The sequence below is a fragment of the Centruroides sculpturatus genome, unplaced genomic scaffold, assembly GCF_000671375.1.
Source record: "Centruroides sculpturatus isolate CEXI.00-Female unplaced genomic scaffold, Cexi_2.0 scaffold826, whole genome shotgun sequence".
NCBI classification, from domain to species: Eukaryota; Metazoa; Arthropoda; class Arachnida; order Scorpiones; family Buthidae; genus Centruroides; species Centruroides sculpturatus.
Window position 1 is genome coordinate 7,141 of NW_019385054.1, and position 20,902 is coordinate 28,042.

Consider the following 20,902-nt stretch of genomic DNA (forward strand, 5'->3'; position numbering starts at 1 on the left):
ATAATGATTAAGTTTTATAAAATCCACCATGCTTGTATAACATCTACAGAAAAAATATAAAGAAAAATTAACTTCTATATATCTTTTATACAGTTTTAAATTATTATAATTTTTCAAAATATATGATACTATTAAAGTCATCATGTTATTTTAATAATTTTATATACCTTAACAAGCATGAATACTGACTTGTTAAGTAAATAAAAAATAATAATAATAAGGTAACTCATACTTAGAGATTGGATTGAGTTTTCATGTTTTGTTGAGTTTTTCAACTTAAAAATTTTTGAATCATTTTATCTTGAAGTGATATTTGTCAATTTTGTATGCATATGCAAATATATTGGTTTAATATTACATAATCACAAAGATTAGAAATAGAAAGTAATTAGTGATAACAATTTTTTTTTTTTTTTTCAAAGATTCATTATGACAAGTGTTTAAAATTCTAAAATAATGTCATTAAATAATTCAAATATCTAACAACAAAGGTTTTTATTATTATTATTATATGGAAATTGAATAACTAGCAATGTTAGTGTTATTAGGTTTTTATACTTAGAATTATTTAGAGATAATTCATGTTAGTTACAGTTAGGCATTCTTAGCACTCATGGTGTGGAAAGAGTCATAAATGAAAAACATTTTTTGTGTGTTTATGTGTATATATGGTAAATTCAAGGTTATTGAATGACAAATTCATTTATACAAAAAGTTTTAGTGGAATCAAGATCTTTACGTAATACTAGTTTCCTTGTTAAAATGACTCATTTCATTCATCATATATAACTTGTTTGGTTCATATAAAAATGTTAATGTTTTTCCTCTATCTTTTTAAGTAAAAGTAAATAAAGAATTCATGATTGAAGTAGTTATCAGTTTTATTTTTTTAACAGTTTTTTTTTAATCTGTAAAATTTTTTATTATAATTAAAATGTTATTATTGATATAAAATTACTTTTTTATCACTTAGAAAAATAATAGTTTGCTAATAATAATTAAATATCAATGTATTAAAAAATACCTGATAATTTAATAGGAATATAGCATTGATAAAAATTATTTGATATGAACAATAGTCATTTACAGTGGGTGATTGATTAATGAACATAATCTGTTCCGAGACTTTGTTTGTTATCGGAATTGTTCATTAACCGATTATCGATTTACCATAGGTTTTTATGGGAATTTGATTAATTCATTCCGGAGACTCCAAAAATTAAAAAAATATACTTTTTTACTACGTTTATTTATATGTAATAGTAAAAATATATATGCAGTGTTGCATTTTTATTAGTCATGTTTTTTCCATTTGAAAGGGTTAAAGAATCTGTCTAATGTCGATTGCTTTTCTCTCTTCTTCAGGATTTTTCGCAAGTAATTAATAGCATTGTAATTGTAGAGATCCCCAACCCCATTAACCTTATTCTGGTTTGGATGCCACTTGGATGATCATGTTCTGACATCCTCCCACCTCTTCAAAAGATCTTTAGTAGCAGACGTCGACATGGTCCCCTTTCATCTTTTTCTTTTTCAAAAGAAAACACATCTTGCTGAGTTTCTTGGAATTTTTCATTTGAGAGTTCTTGGAGTTGTTCTGTCGTCAGATCAGTTTCAGGTTTCATTATGAGCTGTAAAATGCTCTTTATTTCTCAGATGTGATTTTCATTACTCCATTAGCAGCTTGAGACTTCTTGATATATCTTTCATATTTCTCAGTTATTTCTCAGATGCGATTTTCATTACTCCATTAGCAGCTTGAGACTTCTTGATATATCTTTCATAGCTGAGATTGTGCCTACTGTAGACCTATTCAAGCCATACTGCCTAGCAATATCAGACATCTTGTGCTCACTTTCTACCTTGGCTATTATCTCTTACTTGGTTTCTATGGTGAGCACAGTTCTTGACACTCCTCTTTTTAGGTTCCATAATATTATCAGTTTTTTTTAAATAAAAAGTTCAGAAAAACACAAAAATTCAGAGAACAGAAATCAACTAGCCCACAAAAAGTTATTTAAATGCAAGGCCCGGATGAAATTCACAATTTGGCATTAAAACGTTAATGAATATCCAATGGGACAGTTAAACTTTCACCTTTCGTAAATAAACCCTGACGCAAAACTTAACAAGTGCCTGTCCGACAGTCTTGCGAATGCTATAAAAAATTATTTGTCAGAAAGGTAAACAAAAAGCTGGAATTACAAGGGAGAGTTTCAAAAATTGGAGGAATATTATACTATCAGATCGGTATTGGGTTGAGCGTCGATGTTGACGTCTCCCATGCTCCAAAAGGTTTCAAATTGTTACCTGAAGACAGGAAAATCAATCGGTATTCATTATTTTCTGTCGCTTCTTTTCATGTTTGTTCAGTAAAGCATTAGTTATCTGAACATGTGTTCGTTGTCCAATCATAAAAATCTTTCGCGAAAGTGTTCATTATCCAATTTGTTCGCTATTCGATCTGTTTGTTAACTGATCACCCACTGTATTTTGAATATTATTAGTTGTGTGTTTTGTAATTTTCTTCTTTTATTTTAATTCAAACTTGTTCTATCAGTTTGAGATAAAGTAATGAAGGTTTAAGATTTAAAAAAGTTTTTAAAAATAAATGTTTTATTTTTACATAAAAGTATTTTAAATTATTTAATTAAAAACAAAATAAATTTATAATTTTTAAATTTTTAGATGGAGGAAACAGAACCAGTATTTAATAATGAATCAGAAGCTGTTCAATATTATAAAAACTTAGCAATGGATTATAAAAAAAAGTAAGCAAACAAAATATTTTATATTAAAATTATAGTTACTTTTTTCTCATAATTATACAAAAAAAGTTTATTGTTTTCTCTTCTTTTCTGTTAAGTATTTATTATGTATACTGTGTGTATATATTTTTTTCTCATGCTAAATTTGACTATCAAATTTGTATGTTGTATAACATTATAGCAAGTATATCTGTTAAAAATAAAATTAAAACTTTTAAAGCTTCAAAAAATAGAATGTAAAGATTTAAAACAAAATTAAATGCTTATTTAAGGAAGCTCATTGTGATGGGCATGTGCACTTGTGTGTGGATGGTGGTATTTAAAGGCTGCCATCTGTAACGGCCTGCCATGCTATAGATAGATCAGGTTCATCCTTCTGGTTCATACAGGTGGTCATGTGGCTAGCTTTGTAGATGGATATGGCTTCTAGCCATTTTAGATGTTCTAGGTGGAGTGTAGTGACAATGATGTCGGCCTTGTCAAATTTGTGAAGAAAAGTTTTCTCACGATTTACACCGGTAACAGGTTCTGGATTTAGTGTTAACTATAATAGGATGATCAGATGATGAGAAATAGCCATATTCAGGTCAAGATCACCATGAAAATTTTCATTCTAATAATATTTGTTTGTCTCAAATGATTTTAAAGTATTTTTTTGATACTACTGATTTCATCATTAACATTTAGATTGAAGAAACCTAATATTATTAATAAAGTTTAAGGAGTCAGCATTTATCAACTAAATGTTTTTGGGATGATTTATGTTTCATCATTAGATCAAAATTACAGATTGAGTCCAAAAATCCCTGTGCCATTTTATATTTCTATAACAAAAGATATACAAATATTAAAATTATATAATAAATAATAGTGTGTGTAGCTTTTGAAGTATTTTATGTAATCATTTTATCAATGTATAACTAATTTATTTTATTCATAGAATCCATTAGTGATCCCAAATTGTGAGAATTGAAGAGAAAGTGGACTATATACTTTGGCTTGCAAAATTAAAATCAATAACAGTTGATAAAAGAAAGTGTGGCATTATCAAAATGAATTGCATACAGTACTTTCTTCTAACAGCCATTATTGGCTTTAATTCTTTAAGTCAAAACACGTAGTTTACTTTTTCTTCAGCTGTTACAATTTGGGATCACTAATGGGTTTTTAATTTATACTTCAATTATAAATTGACTTTTAGACCATTCTATATCACACATAGAACAAACAACTGACTCAAATATGAATAACATTGAAATATTCTAGATTATAAATCATATAAGTAACAAATATGTTTTGTTACTTATATGATTCTGTTTAAACCATAACTGGTTTAAACAAAACAATTTTTAAACATTCTAATGATGTGACAATTCAAAACAAATAAGTTTTTTTAATAAGAACATTAAAATTAACACATTAGACATTCCAATTACATATGAGCCATTCACAGGCCAAATCGATTAACTCCATTTGTAAATTCTTAATATAATCAATATTATTTTTGCATTTTTTGTGTAACTAATTTTATATATCATTACATTAAAGCTATGCTTTAATATAATGGTATATAAAAATACATTTTACAATGTTTATTTAAATTTAAAGATTAAAAAGAATTTTAAAAAATAATTTATATTATTAATTTTTATTATTTTTGTCATGTGGAGTTAATCGATTTGGCAAGTGAGCAGTTCATATAAACATCCCTACAAATTCGATATAAAGCAATAACATACCAACTGCCGTAAATCATCAGGCTATAATTTGGAATAAATAATACTAAATTACAAGTGAATTTGGCACTATAGATTAGGCTAGGTGCCATCACTTATTAAAATTAATAATTACATGTGGAGTTAATCGATTTGGCAAGTGAGCAGTTCATATAAACATCCCTACAAATTCGATATAAAGCAATAACATACCAACTGCCGTAAATCATCAGGCTATAATTTGGAATAAATAATACTAAATTACAAGTGAATTTGGCACTATAGATTAGGCTAGGTGCCATCACTTATTAAAATTAATAATTAAATATTAAATTAAGTAATTTAGATTAAACTGAAAGAAAAGAATCGGCCCAAAGTGGAACTCAAGCCCACAACTTCTGCTTACCTGCTTTACATCGGGTTTGTAGGAATGTTCATATGTATATCTATGCCTTGCCAGGTATGCAATGGCCGACTATGTGCCTTTTGTGGATGTTTACTGAACAAGGGCGCTGAATGTGTCCTCAGTTGGCACCATAGTAATCGACAATTGTTACAGCTTAACATTAAATATACTGTGAGAATTGAAGAGGAGATTGGACCGAAGGTCTGGGAAGCATAACTGGCAACGCATTCACATGGTAAGTGGAAGTTACGGGATCGAGTCCCACTTTGGGCCAATTGTTTACTTCCAGTCTTCCAGTTTAATCTAAATTATTTAATTTAAAATTTAATTATTAATTTTAATAAGAGATGGCACCTAAAGCCTTCCTATAGTGCCAAATTCATTTGTAATTTAGTATTATTTATTCCAAATTATAACCCGATGATTTACGGCAGTTGTTGGTGTGTTACATTCCAATTACATACTAAAATATATGGAATTAACAAAAACCTACTGTAGATTACAAACAAAGAAAATAAAAGCAAATCCATTGCCAAAAGATTAGTAGATCTTGACAATGGTATCTCTCTCAAGTGGTAGGGAGTAGATGCCAAGTACACTCAGCTTTGACCATCTCTTATGAGAAGGTCAAAGAGTGTACAATAGAAGGAGAAGTTTTTAATTTCTTATATAGTAAATCAAAAATAATAGGGAATATGAGTATTATAAGTTTGACACCAAGGTTTAAAATGAGGCCTCAACAACTTGACATCTACTCCCTACTACATGAGAGAGATACGATTGTCAAGATTACTAATCTCTTGGCAATGGATTTGCTTTTATTTTCTTTGTTTGTAATGTCTAATGTGTTAATTTTAATGTTCTTATTAAAAAAAGGTTTTGTTTTGAATTGTCACATGATTAGAATGTTTGCATATTTGACCAGCTTAAACAATTTTTAGAGTGTACATGTTTTCAGTTGTTCTAGAAATATAAATGCCTCAAATAATTAATGGTACATTAGATGCAATTTTGTACATTCGAAAATGTGTTAAAGAAACTTAGAAGGCAATTAAAATATTGGAAACAAACATTGTGTTGACAGAGGAGTTAATTAATGTCTAACAAAAAAGCAGTGGCCAGTTGGGTCATGGCTGAGACTGTAATGTCTGAATCAGGAAATGTTCATTTAAGTAAACCTAATGACATTGCTATTGCCATTAGTAGTAGTTTGATTTTGGATAAAAAGCAAAAAAGTTGGAAAATGAATTTGAACCATAAAGTCTATCCACAACAAGAAAAGAAATGATAACATATTTTAAATTCAAATCTGTCTTATAATATCACGACGACTTCTGTAAATTGGGTTATCCGATAAGAATAAAATACAATACCAATATAGCTCTATTGTTGAAAAAATTCGCTTATTTTTGCTCACCTCAAGTTTTGCTTTTTAGTAGAAATGGCTAAAAAGTGCACAAAATACATATGGAAATACTTTATTACAGAACCACCTGTCTAAAAGACTAAAAGACCACTTTTTGAAGGAACCATGGCTGGTCACCATAGACAGGTTTACTGTATTTTTAAGTGCTTATATTACCATAAAATAATAACAATTATTATTTTTATATTATATGAAAATTTATCTTCTTGCAATATAAGGAAGAATATTGAAAAATTTAAGATTTTCAATTTTCGAATTAAGATCAATTTTGATGGATGTCCCAAAAATTTTTGCAGGGATTCAAAATTATACCAGTGTTTATCATGGTTTTTAATGATGAACCATACAGGAATTAAGAAAAAACTATCCAGCTTTTCCCCAATTTCTATATGAACTAAACAACAGGTTTAATGGTATCCTATATGCAGATTCAATGGTATCCTTAGATTTATCATATTAACAATACTAACAAGTAGAAGATTGATATAATAATATTTTTCATAACAAATAACTCAATAACAGACTGAAATATTTGAGAATCGGAGATTTCTTGCTGAAAATGAACAATGATTTCATCGAGTCTCTGATTATGAAAATGGAAGAAAAAGTAGAAGATGGCTCCGGATTCGAAAAAAGATCTTTGAACCTATTTAAAAAATATTCGTCACCTATTCATCCAGATATTATCGATCCTGAAGGATTGAATCGATTACTTAATGATCTAAGAATTCTGGGACAATCTGATGTTATGAAGACCCTCATCAGTTGTTGAAAAATTAAATTACAAAACAAGGAATACCTGTCCCAAAATGAATGGTTGAGGTAGCTGTGGTGTGTGAAAGAAACAATTTTGTGCGATTTGGGAAGTTTGGCTGTTTTTCCAGATATTTATAGATCATCTGAGGAATTGGATACATCAAACTTTCTGGTACAAATGTTAATGAATAACAGAAATATTGTAGAATTGCTTTGGATTTTTTTCAATGAATGTTACATACTAAAAGAATTTAAACAATATTTAAGTGATAAGGAGCCGTACAATCAATCTTTTGAGCCCAAATTGGATCTACCTTCCGACTATGGATTGATGATATTGAAAATATTCTGGGAATGGTTTACTAAAACATTCTGATTAACTCTGTCCATCAAAGTATAATGAAAAAATTTCCAGAAACTTTTACGAAATAACAAAATTTCCTTTCTGAATACAAAAAATACAAAAATTCTTTTATATTCAAAGATATCTTATCAAAATTTAAAGACTTATGAGACTCTAGTAAGCTTCATTTTCTCTTGAAATCTAATGAGCGTCTATACGTATTTGGTTTCATTGCTCTCTTTATATAAATTCATCATGAATCGAATATAAATTTATAGTGAAGAGTATTAATAAATAAATTAAAAATTTATTTTTACTGCAATTTATTGCAATTAATTATTTATTTGTTTATTTAATTTACTGTAATACACTGCATAACAAGATACAATACTTTTAATTTATATAGTGTAGAACATTTACAGTACTAAAAAATTAAAGATACAGATTTATCAATACATGCTACGAAAATTAATAATACAAAGCTATGTATCAGAACCATCTGCTTTTTAAAGGAAAAGTTTAATTTAAAAAATTCTGACATTAAAAATTTAACAGGGTGTTAATTTTGGTAATTGTATAGTTTCTTACCATTACACACTTTTTTTCATAATTTGTTTTTTAAAAGACACATATTTGATAGACATTTCCAAAATGAATAGAATTATTTGGTGCCAACCCATATAAAAAACGATATAAACAAAAATTGATAGGACTACATACTGACTGTGCACCGTTTGGGCGACCATCGGTTAAGCTCATTTTCGTCATGGAACAGCAAGGTGGACAGTGGACGTGTACAAAATGTGTTGCGTGACTGGACTTCGATGTCACTTGGTCATGTGACTACCTAGAAACTTCAGCCACTTAAGCAGTGCTGCTGTTACTAGGGTAATTTCAACCTCTCAAGGTACTGTTTAGGGTAGTCTTATATTTAGGGTCAATCTAGGGTAAAACTGCCCTGTGATCTGATGCTTTTATTGTAAAAGTTTTTATTGTACACTTGTAAAAGAAATCTATGCCAGATTTGATTTCAGTAATGACATTTTTTCATATCTGCTTTTGCTTGAACCTGAAAATTCGTAAAATTTAACAGAGGTTTTTGGAGCCATTGTTAAAAAGTTTAAAAATGTTAAGGTTGTAGACAATGAATGGCGTAAACAAGTTCTACTTAACTTGGGATCAAAAAGTCATACTGCTAGTTCCTACTTGTCAGAAATATTTAATTTAACAAATGCTGCTGGAGAGTTTGTTTCAAAATCTTAAAAAAGAGTTTATTGATGATGATATAAGCGTCCAATGCATCTATTGAGCGAATATTTAGTCAGTTACGTTTGTGTAAGACAATGCACAGACATTCTTTGAAAACTGAAATGATTTATAACCTAATGCATGCACAGTCCAGTATTAAAAAAAAATATTGTTTCATTTTAACCTTAAAAATGAATGTTAAAATGCAAATACAGTGGATGATCGGTTAATGAACATAATCTGTTCCAAGACTTTGTTTGCTGTCCGAATTGTTTGTTAACCGATTATCAATTTACCATAGGTTTTAATGGGAATTTAATTAATTTATTCTGGAGATCCCCAAAAATAAAAAATATATACTTTCTTACTACGTTTATTTATATCAATAATAAAAATACATACATAAACAGTCTTGCACTTTTATTAGTCATGTTATTTTCGTTTGTGGGGGTTAAAGAATTTGTCTAATGTTGATTGCTTTTCTCTCTTCTTTAGGATTTTTCAGAAGTAATTAATAGCATTGTAATTGTAGAGATCCCTAAGTCTATTAACCTCAGCCTGGTTTGGATGCCATTCTAAGACCATTGTTCTGACATCCTCCCACTTCTTCAAAAGATGTTTAAAAGCAGTTATTGGCATTAATCCTCTTTTTCAGAAGAAAACATATCTCGCCGAGTTTCTTGGTGTTATTCATTCAAGAGTTCTTGGCGTTCTTCTGTCGTCAGATCCATTTCAGGTTCTATTATGAGCTCTTCAATGTTCTGTGCTTTTCAGATGTGATTTTTGTTACTTCTTTAGCTGCTTGAGTCTTCTTGATTATACCATATCTTTCTTAGGTAAGATTGAACTATGACCTACTGTAGACTTGTTCAAGCCATACTGCCCAGCAACATCAGACATCTTCTGCCCACTCTCACCTTTTGAAAATAAAAACTGACATAAAACTTAATGAGTGCCTGCCCAACAGTCTTGCGAATACTATAAAAAAATTGTTTTTGTCAGAAAAATAAAAGGATGGAATTACAAGGGAGAGTTTCAAAGTTCGGAGAAATACAATCTGATCAGTGTATACTGGGTTGAGGGTTGATGTCAACATCTTCCATGCTTCGAAAAGTTTCAAATTGTTACCTGGAGACAAGGGAAGACCAGTCAATATTCATTATTTTACGTCAGGTCGTCTTGTGTTTGTTCTGTGAGGTGTTCGTTATCCGAACATAAAAATCTTTTGCGAAAATGTTCATTATCCGATTTGTTCGTCATCTGAACTGTTCATTAACTGATCGCTTAGTGTATATATGTAAAGAAATGAATTTTTAAAACTGATCATTTATGTAATAAAGTATGCTTGAAATCAAATAAATGGCTTATTCAATTTTCTATCTTCAGCTAAGATACACAACACATGTTGAAAGTGAATTAATTAAAATTAAGTTAAATAATTACATTCATTAGACTTACGGATGTATTTTATGATTATTTAAAAGATCAGGCAAGATTTTTCTCCTTTGTCAAATGGGTTTACCAAACTAAAACATCAATTATCTCCATATTAGATATAAATTAATACCTCTGATAAAACCTAAAAATCCTAAGACATTTTAATTATTAAAATTTTCAAAAACAATGAATTAAGAATTGTTCTGATTATTATTTCACAATGATAGTACAGGGATCTGCATCATAGAATCGTTCGTCTTATTTTTTTTTATTTGAGCTTGAGCTCGAGCTCAGAGAGTTTTCTCAATTTAGGGTAATTTTTTGCAGTTGAAATTGATTCGATTGTTTTAGTTAGGGTGCCTAATGTTGATAGGGGATGTGTAGCTCCCAGAAATGTTTTAGCTGTTGTTATGAACATTATTCCATCAGATCTCTATCAGTTAGGAAACAAGGAAAGTCTTCTTGATCAGCTTTATGCTCTTAATGAATTTACAATTTCTACAGTAACATTATTAACATTCAGAATGTACCCTCAACTTTATTAACACTTTGCTCAGCATCCATGTTAACATCTGGAAGTAAGCAAGGGTTTATAATATGTCACTGTAAAAGACACTGTATTGATAAAAATGCAAATGTTGCTCAAAGAACCTAAAATGCATGAATAATTAAATGTTGTTGTAAAGTAACCATGTTAAATTTCTGTATATGGTGAATAATTTTGTTACCTGTGTATACAAGATGATTGAAGATAAATAAATCATAATGAAAAAGAAAGTTTTATTTTCTTATCATCACCACGTTATTAGTTAACATCCAGAACGTGTGGTGGCGTTTAACCATAATAAATCTGTCACACAGTGGTTTTTAACTTTAGCAGCTGATTTTTATTTTATTGTGTATAGTATATCAAGCACCTACAAGTATATGTAATTAGACCTTTAGCACTTTTTAGCAAAACAAAAGAAACAAATGTGTATTTTTCTCCATATATTTTATTTATTTGAAATTTTTTTAAGTATGAAAATTAAATTTCTAGAAAAACTTGTAGAACTAATGTTGTTTGGCATTAAAAATTGTAAATAAAAATGTTTCAAGCCTAAAATTCGTATTTTAAAGTTACAAACCGCTGTTTGTCATATGATCCTGTATCATCATGGCATCAGCTAACGTTCAGAATGCATTATGGCTTTTCTTAATCACCATAATGCATAGTGATCAAATATCATGAAAGCCACAACACTAATTTCACTTCGTGGCCATTTTGAAACAATGCATTATGGTTGTTTTTTACACTCAATCAGGGCCTCCGTAAGCAGGCGTGCAAGGCGTGCGCCGCACGCGGGCGGCACGTCCAGGGGGCGGCAAAGAGCCTTTCTGGCAAGCTCAGCATAGGTAATTGTAGTTAAACAGGGGGCGGCATAATCGGTATTGCACACGGGCGTTCAAACAGCTAGCGGCGCCCCTGCACTCAATGAGCAATTTTGGTCTTTTAGCCTAACATATATATATATAATGATATTCAATTACATTTCATAGAATCTTTTGTTCTACTTAAAATGTAATTGAATATCATTATATATATATATATATATATATATATGTTAGGCTCAAAGATGTTCTACTTAAAAGTTTGAGATCTTGTATTAAGTTTTACAATTTACTTTTGAATCATATTAGCTTATTGTATTTTAGTTTGTCATCATTATCATTTAATTCTGGTTAATTATTATTGGGAGTTCTCACAGTCCATCAAATGTAAATTAAGGACTGGCCTTGGTGTTCTTCAAATATCAAATTCATTCCATGAACTGTGATATGAGGATATTCATTCCATGCAGGATATGAGTTGCGTTTAACAAAGCATAATATCCTGCAATTTACAGATAGTAATTTGGTTGTTACCCAGTACTCATATATGTTAATCTAGGTCATTTGGGACAGAAGAAAGGCTGTCAACTAATACAGAGATGACTGCTGTATTTACCAGAGTTGCTCCTTTTTTGTTTTCAAGTTCCTGTACCTCAAGATCTTATTCAGCTTTTTTTTTTCTTTTCAACTTGGCTGTCACCAGATATTGACACAGCAATCATCCACATCTACTCTAATTCAACCATCAGTTAGTCTTACATGTTATAATTGTCCCTCAGCTTTTATTTAAGAATCCTAAAAAATTTTGACATGTTCATTTTTAACAGTTTTTTTTTTTTTTTTAGTATACATGGAATATACAAAATATTTGTAGCTTGCTCGAGATTTTAGAATTAATGGGAAAGGGTAATTCAACACATTGAAAATCTGCCGAGGGGAAGTGTCTTCTGCTAAGACCTTCTAGGGAAAATTGGCTCCTGTTTATGTGCTAAATTAGACATGGGAAGAAAACTGAGAAAACTATAAGGACAGGCCATGTCAGGTGCAAATCTGCAACCAACTACCAGTGTTCAGTAGTTTTATCCATTCCTAACTACAACTTATACAAAACTTGGTTTATCATTTGAAAAGTTTGGACACTACTGTTTACATGAAAACATTTGATGCTTGTTTGTCTTTTAATTAATATATAAAATTATAAATACATGTGAAAGTGTATACAAATAAATACAGTATTTGACTTCAAACAATTATTACATGTCTACCTATTTTTACTGAATTTAATGATAAAAAATATTATCAAGTTACTGATATATTTACTTGAGCATTTTTTAAACTGGTTATTAGTTTACTGGTAATGCAAATTTCTGGCAAATACATTGTCAACATTACATCCATATTTAGAGTTGTTTTGTATATTTTAGTTCATATATAATTTGTCCATTTTATTTAATTTTTGGTATATATTATAACATGTAATATAGACAGGATTCCTGGGAATTTATCCTATTTCCTGGAAAAGTTTTTGTTAATTTTTAAGTTCAGTTTTCCAAGATTTGGGAATCTTGAGTCAATCCCTAGCTGGAAATATCATTCCTTCTGTATTTTTTTTTTTTTTTTTTCAGAGTTTCTTTTTTTAGCCACTGCTAAGTGTTGATATTAGACAATTTTTCTTTTGTTTGCTTGATATTTTATCCTTTTCCTTCTGTTTCATTGGAAGTAGAATTTTCTCTCAAGTGTTTCTTGGATGGTGCTGACTAAATTTCCTATTTTTAATTTGAAAAATATTGAAAGGCAAGTAATTGGTTGATAGTTGTTTGAAACAGCACTATCAGCTCAGTTTTCTGTAGAGGATAAATTTTTCTGTTGTCATCCAATTATCTATTTTCTTTACCTGCAACAAAATATTAAGCTGCTCAACTGTGTTTAAATGAAGACTGGTCAGATGTTTTAGCCAGAATTCATACAGTTCATGCAATATCTCTTATGAATGTTTCATAATTAATTTTTCATCGTTTTTATATGACAGTTTCTTTTTTTAACTTTATAAATTTATCATTTTAAAATAATAGTATGATGTTATTAAATATGTTCAGTGACACACCCAGAAGGGAACCAAGGGACCTGCCCAAAGGAAAAGGAAACTAGAAAACTTTCCAAAAATCTTTTCCTAATTAAAATTCATTTTTTATTTATGTTGTGTTATGTTTTCTATATCTATACTACTATAGATCACATAAAAATGGAAAGTTTAATGAATTTGCATTAAAAAAATTTTTTATCCATTTAACTTGGTTCCCCAAGATAAAATCCTGAGTGTGCTACTGATGATATTGTTACACATTTTAAAATGATAATTAATGCAAAATACTTATAGGTGGAAAGATATTCAGCAAGAACTTGAAGAATTTCAGGAGAGTAGTAGAGAATTAGAAGCAGAATTAGAAGCTCAATTGACACAAGTAGAGAATCAAAATAAAGAACTCAATTCAATAAATAGTCATTTACAAATGGAATGTGAAAAATTACAGGTAATTACATCTTAAAGGTTTCAATAAAACATGCTAACAAAATGTATAGTTTTTAGTGGCCAAATTAGCATATAACTTAAAATAACCAACCACCTTAGTATTTCCAGAAACAAAGTATTTAATAAAAAGAAAAACGTTTTCGACTATTTTTAATAGTCTTCTTCAGTTAAGCCACTTTAAAACAAAAAAGAATGTAAAATAGAATGCAAGCAATATAACAGTTTAAAAATTTGAAAATAATTACAATAAAATAAAATAAGAGTAAAAACAAAAATTAAATTAAAATAAAGTATTAAGAAAATTTAATTTAATTTTTGTTTTTACTCTTATTTTATTTTATTGTAATTATTTTCAAATTTTTAAACTGTTATATTGCTTACGTTCTATTTTACATTTTTTTTTGTTTTAAAGTGGCTTAACTGAAGAAGACTATTAAAAATAGTCTAAAACGTTTTTATTTTTATTAAATACTTTGTTGCTGGAAATACTAAGGCATTTGGTTATTTTAAGTATTTATATTCCAGTATGTTATTTGTTTTATTAGCATATAACAGTAAAGTTTGATATATCTTAATTTTTAATGACTATGATTGTGTCTATATATATATATATGTATGTGAATATAAGAAGATATATATGTTATAATTACATAAATTATTTACCTAATAAAAAAATATATAGAGAAACAAATCAAATTATCAAATCTTTTGATTTAAAACATTCCTTAAACTAAGAAGTCCAAATAATATGGTAGGATAAACATTTTTCAAGATTCCATTTCAGTTTCAGATCTGTAGAAGAACAGAATACTTTATCAAGTTCAAATTATCTCATATTGTAATATTCAGAAACTTGATGGCATAGTTATCCTTGAATTTTTAAATTTTAGTGTTTATATTTCTTACTCTCCAGATCCTTTAGAAATATGAAAAGAAATCAGAGAATTAAAAATAATTGAAATGACTGCATAAAACTTTTTAAGTTACAGTTCAAATTCAGATGTCCAAGGCAATTCCTTCTGCTTTCTTCAGCACTTATTTGTGAAGATTGCAGTAAAAAGCTCTTTTGTCATTTTAAGCAGAAGGACTGAGATACAGGTAACCCCCATATAACACGGTAGTTACATTCCAAAAAATTGCCGTGTTATGCGAATCCGTGTTATGCGAATCAAAGAATTAGTACGAAAAGGAGGGTTAGGTTCCAAAAATTAAAAAACATGCTACTATATTTTCATAATTAAGTTAAATATCTTTATTAAAATTTTCATAAGTGATACATATTAATATAAATTAAACAATGTTTTCTTTGTCATCACTAAAAGCACTATTAACCGAGAGCGTTTTATTTTTGGCAAGTTATCGTTATCCTGTGAGCATTTTTCTGCATTATTTTCAGATTCATGCTTTACCTTTTGCAAAAAGTGTATGTAATTTTAGATTGCTTGCTTCTAGTTAAAAGATCTTTATAAATTTCCTTATATGGTGCTAAGCACTTATGGAATAAGGGAAAAACATCTGGCAACACAGAAGCAGAAGCGTCAAGATATGGCCAATTGAAACAATTTTCGCGAAGGACCATGTGTATGGAGATGAGAAAAGAAAATTTACACACTGAAGTACTAATAGTTCACGAAAATAATAATTTTCGTGAACTATTAGTACTTAAGTATGTAAAAATTTATTACGTGTCATGTTGTACGAGGGTTTTACCCATTTCTCGAACCGTGTCAGAGTAAATCCATGCTATAAAAGTACCGTGTTATACGGGGGATGGTACCAATTCTCGAACCGTGTTAGAGTGAATCCGTGCTATAAAAGTACCGTGTTATACGGGGGATGGTACCAATTCTCGAACCGTGTTAGAGTGAATCCGTGCTATAGAAGTGCCGTGTTATACGGGGGATGGTACCAATTCTCGAACCGTGTTAGAGTGAATCCGTGCTATAGAAGTGCCGTGTTATACGGGGGTTACCTGTATATCAAAGCTGCTGCTTTTCATTTGCTTATGATGATGGAGGAGCTTTTTATTGCATTCTTTATAGAAAATTTATTAAAAGATTTCGCCAAAGATTTCTCCCACACCGGGTCGTATAAAACAAAAATATGTATACTCTGTAACCAACCAATATCCTGCATGAAAACTCCAAACAAAGATTGGCAAACGCTTTCGATGCGCCTCTTGGGCTCTTCTTCAGGCCAAATTTACTGTACTTTGTTTCTACGTGTTTTAAATAAGAATGTAGAAGTTCAAATATTTGAACTTCTACATTCTTATTTCATTTAGTACTGAGCAGCTTAAAGATTTGTGAAGTAAGAAATTGTTATATTCAGGCATGTGAATACATAAGGTCAAAAATTCAATTCTGGAGTGATAAATTATAGTGAAGAAACATTAATGCCTCTGCATTTGTAGAAAGTAAAGTAGTTTCATTGATCATCATATATATTTTCAGCTCTGCTGAATATACTGCTAGTTCAATAAATATATCACTTAGTGGGTTGCCAAAAATGAGACCTCAATAGCAGGATTTAACTTGTACTTTTTATTATATAATAATAATTTTTTGAAATCTTTATTATTGAATAAAAGAAGCTGATGTCCATCTTATTCTAAGTTGTCTGTTTCAGGTACTTCCAAATAAATCAGCTGATATTATGCACTTGGCAACAATAACATCCAAATAATTATTCAATAGTCAGTCATAAACATCTATTGATCCATCACTATTAAAAATGTACATATTAACCTACAACATTGATAAAATGTTTGTTCAGATGTATATATGTTTTTGAATATGTTAATTAAATTATTAAAATATTAATCAGTATTAAAAAAAACATTTGGAAGATATTCCATTTTCAATTTAATACTGTAGAAATGTCAGTTTTGTTTTATGTAAAAATAATGATAAAATGATTATAATTACTGTAAATAATTTAAATTTTACAATTTAGTCTCGTAAAAAATTAATGATAGTGATTCAAAGCATCCTTCATACCGCTAAAACAGCAAATTATCTGATATAGAAAAATTAAGTTATTCAAAAGTTTTTATGGTAGATTGATGGTAGCAAACTGGTACAGATGGTACAGTAAAAAACTTTAATGCTGAAAGACAGTTTGGTTTATTCTAAGTTTGGCATTGTCAGAGAGCACATTTTTATAGCAGGCTTACTTTAACCAATGTCATTATTACAATATTCATCTTTTATTTCATCTTCATTATTATCAAAGCACATTAAAATTATTAGATTAATAATAATATACTTTTTTTAAGAAATAAATTTTTATTTTAGGATAAATTAAAGCAAGCAAGACATGAAGGGCAACGCCAAACAAAATATCTTCAGGAAGAATTATCTCGTGTAACTCAAATAAAAGATGAACTACATAAGTATATTCGGCAGCTGGAACAATCAAATGATGATTTGGAACGAGCTAAACGGTAGGTATTATTTAAATATGAATGTAACATTTACTCTTATAACTATTCTTACATTCTGATATATTTGTTTTAAAAAAATATTGCTATGAATTGTAATTAATTAAAATTAATTTTGAATTTTTTTATTTTTGTAAATCAAAGGCATTACTTCTATTATATGTATATAAAATTTATTTTTTCTATACAAATTGTGGATCAATTACAAATACTGTAGTTTGGAATTCTTAGAGATGACTTATTCCTTCAATTGTGATAATCATTTTGTAAATTTTTCTTTATCAAAGTTTAAGAGAAATATTAAAAAACAATTTTATTTAAAAAATATATATAGATTAATAAATATGATACTGGATTTCTGTTTTATTTTTTTGTGAAATAGGTATTCTTTAGAATTTATATAAAATGTAATTAAATGAAATTAGTATCTGTTGATATTAAATACAGTGGAACCCCGGTTAACGAACGCAATCCGTTCCACGAGTCCGTTTGTTAACCGAATTGTTCGTAAACCGAAGCAATCTTTCCCATAGAAATTAATGCAAATACAATTAATCCGTTCTAGCCGTCAGTATTTTTGTAATTTTATTTGTAAAATGGGTTTTCTTTAATGAAAATATAGGAAAACGTGCTCATAAACAGTCGATCTAGGTTAAATTTTCGGAAAAGGGGAAAGATTTGACGGGTATAAAAACATCACATACGATCGTTAAAGTTCTAAAATGACAGATAGCAGAAACAATAGGCTAAATTATGAGCGAAAGGCTTATAGGTTTATCAACAATCTCTGATCAGAGTCGACGAACAGGTGTCAAATAAACGCCTCGGAACAAACCTTTCTCGTGACCTGATCTGGTTTCGGTTTTCACCTGGAGACAAAGAAGAAAACAATCGGGAAGCGAGGAATGGGACGCAGGACTAATCGTAAGGTGAGATTCAAGGAAGAAATACTATAAAAACCCCGAATCTCAAGGTCAAAACGCAGTTTTCCTAAAAATTCTATGGCGATTAATCTGTGTCGTCTTCATCTGGATTAAGCCTGAAGTCGTGCCCGCTAAAATTTGTGTTGTGTCTCGCGGACCGCTCCAGTCGTTGCAGCTCTGTCACCTACCATCGCTTCTGTGACCAAGCGAACCCATCTCGTCCGCTCTGGGGCTACGACTGATCAGCTTGCACTATCGTAGGACCAGCGATACGCCACTCCTCAGTGCCGAGAGAAAATACTGTAGATAAGCCATTTCCAACTACCTCAAATATGTAAGCATCTTCCCGTTCTAATAAACGATTTTCACTGTAAAATACTTGTCATCTTTGTCTCCTCCACCACCACCAACGTACGAATGGACCTAGACCATCACCGACACACGATTAACTGATTTTCCCTAAAAGTCGGCAAGCTTACAAATTTGACACAAAAAGCCGTTAAGTTCGTTATCCGAGACAATATTTTTCCAAAATAAAAGTTCGTTAACCGATTTGGTCGTTAACCAGGACGTTCGTTAACCGGGGTTCCACTGTACTTTAGAATATAAAATTGAAACAAAAAAACTAATAAAATTGATAGAATTCCTAAACATGTTTGTTACGTGTTTAGGAATTCTATAAAACTAGTTTTATAATTTAAAACTTTCAAATATTCAATGTTTTATTTACACTGAAATATGAGTGTAAATTGTTTGAATGTGAATGATTTATTGAGTTAATTGTTTTTGTTCTTAATAAGTTTTGAAATTAATTTAAAACTTTTTAAATATTAAATTGAAATCATTGTTAAGCAATAAATTTCTGATATTTGGCTACAGCATTACGAAAGAAATTATTTTAACACATACTTAGACAGTAGAAAGAAATATGAATTTTGTAAAAGGTTAATAACATTTTTTTTAATGGAATCAAATAATTTTTTTATTTCAAGTCAAAATCAAATGATGATAATTTATTCTACAATAAATAAAATTATAGAAAAATATTATATTGGAAAAAAGTATTTTTAAAATATGTAGAACAAGAAATAGTACATATTAATATTCTCTTATTTAAAATAGTAATAAAGATATAAATATAAAAATTATATATTACAAGATTGACAGCAATATTTCTGTTGATTTGTTATTTATCATTGAAAGTCAACTGACTGATGCTATTTTTGTAAATAGTGCTAGTATTGTGACTAATTATGTAACAAATTTATTTTCAGTGCTACAGTGTCATCATTAGAAGATTTTGAAGCAAGATTAAATAATGTAATATTTTTATTTTTTATTTAAAGAAACTATAAGATAATTTTAATTTCTTGTGGATTTAAAACAGTTTAATTCCAAATAGTTTTAATTCCACATTATTAATCAGATTAATAATTGTTACTATATTATAAATAACAAAAATAAATATTTATTTATTTTATAAAACAGGAACATGTAAAATAAAGTGTACATAATAGAATTAATTAGAATACACTAATAAATATTTTATTTTAAATATATCTATCTATATATAAATAGAAAAAGATGTAAGTGATGAAATATTAATTGTTATACTGACAATAATTAATATTTGTTGATGCAATGAACCATGCAACTTATACAGGATGTTTAATTAAACTAATTCATGTAATTTATATTAATACTTTCACATCAGTGAGAATGTTCTCAATAAGATTTTAAAAAAAAAAAAGTGTTCTGAAAGTAAAAATATATAATATATTTTCAGAAATTGTAGATTCTGAAAATACATTACATAATGATTTGAAAATATTAAAACTGTTAATATTAAATCAGCTGAGTTTAAAAATAAAATTATAAATTTATTTATTAAAACAAACTGTAGATTTGATATGTTGTTTGAAATCATATCATATATTTAAATAATATATAATTGTTTTTATTTTGTGTTTGCTATAGTTCAAATAATTTTTTTATCATATTTATTCACATAAACAATTTATTTTATAATGTTAATTTAAGTAATTTTTTATACATTGTAAAATAAAATTTATAAATTATTAAAATGCATCAGTTTTATTTTTATTCTTGCTTAAAATTAAATTAGAATATTGTCAAAGATTCTGATTGATACTCGATGGCCATATATTGTGTAATAGATGGCGCTGATTGTTAACTAATCTGCAGTGAACTTTATGTAATGTAGAAGTAAATTTGGTTATTTGGTTTATACAACAATAAAAAAATTTATTCTTATTTTAATGATATTAACAATATATATATATGTATAATATATATATATATATGTATAAAATCATCAAATCAAGAAAAATAAGGATTAATTAAATATGAGCTGTTTAATAAAGAAACTGTAATTAGTAAACAAATTTAATTATTGATTTATTACAGACTTAAAAAACAGAAATGATGATGATATACTTAGCTGCTTAATTCACTAATTATGTTTCAGATTAAAAAATGACCCTTAACTTTTTTATTTGGGTTTTTTTCTTTCTATA

At 28.6% G+C, this 20,902-nt stretch overlaps 1 protein-coding gene across 3 annotated transcripts in view; it reads left to right on the plus strand.

Moving 5' to 3' along the window:
* The first annotated feature begins 2,717 nt into the window (after positions 1–2,717).
* Positions 2,718–20,902, plus strand: part of LOC111634002 (nuclear distribution protein nudE-like 1) — a 39,564-nt gene continuing 21,379 nt past the window's right edge. For all 3 annotated transcript variants that reach the window (XM_023378671.1, XM_023378672.1, XM_023378673.1), the window contains exons 1-4: positions 2,718–2,771; positions 13,848–14,001; positions 17,297–17,445; positions 19,640–19,685. In XM_023378671.1, coding sequence (XP_023234439.1) covers positions 2,755–2,771; positions 13,848–14,001; positions 17,297–17,445; positions 19,640–19,685 — 366 coding nt within the window. In that variant the 5' untranslated portion in view covers positions 2,718–2,754. The remainder of the gene's footprint in view (positions 2,772–13,847; positions 14,002–17,296; positions 17,446–19,639; positions 19,686–20,902) is intronic.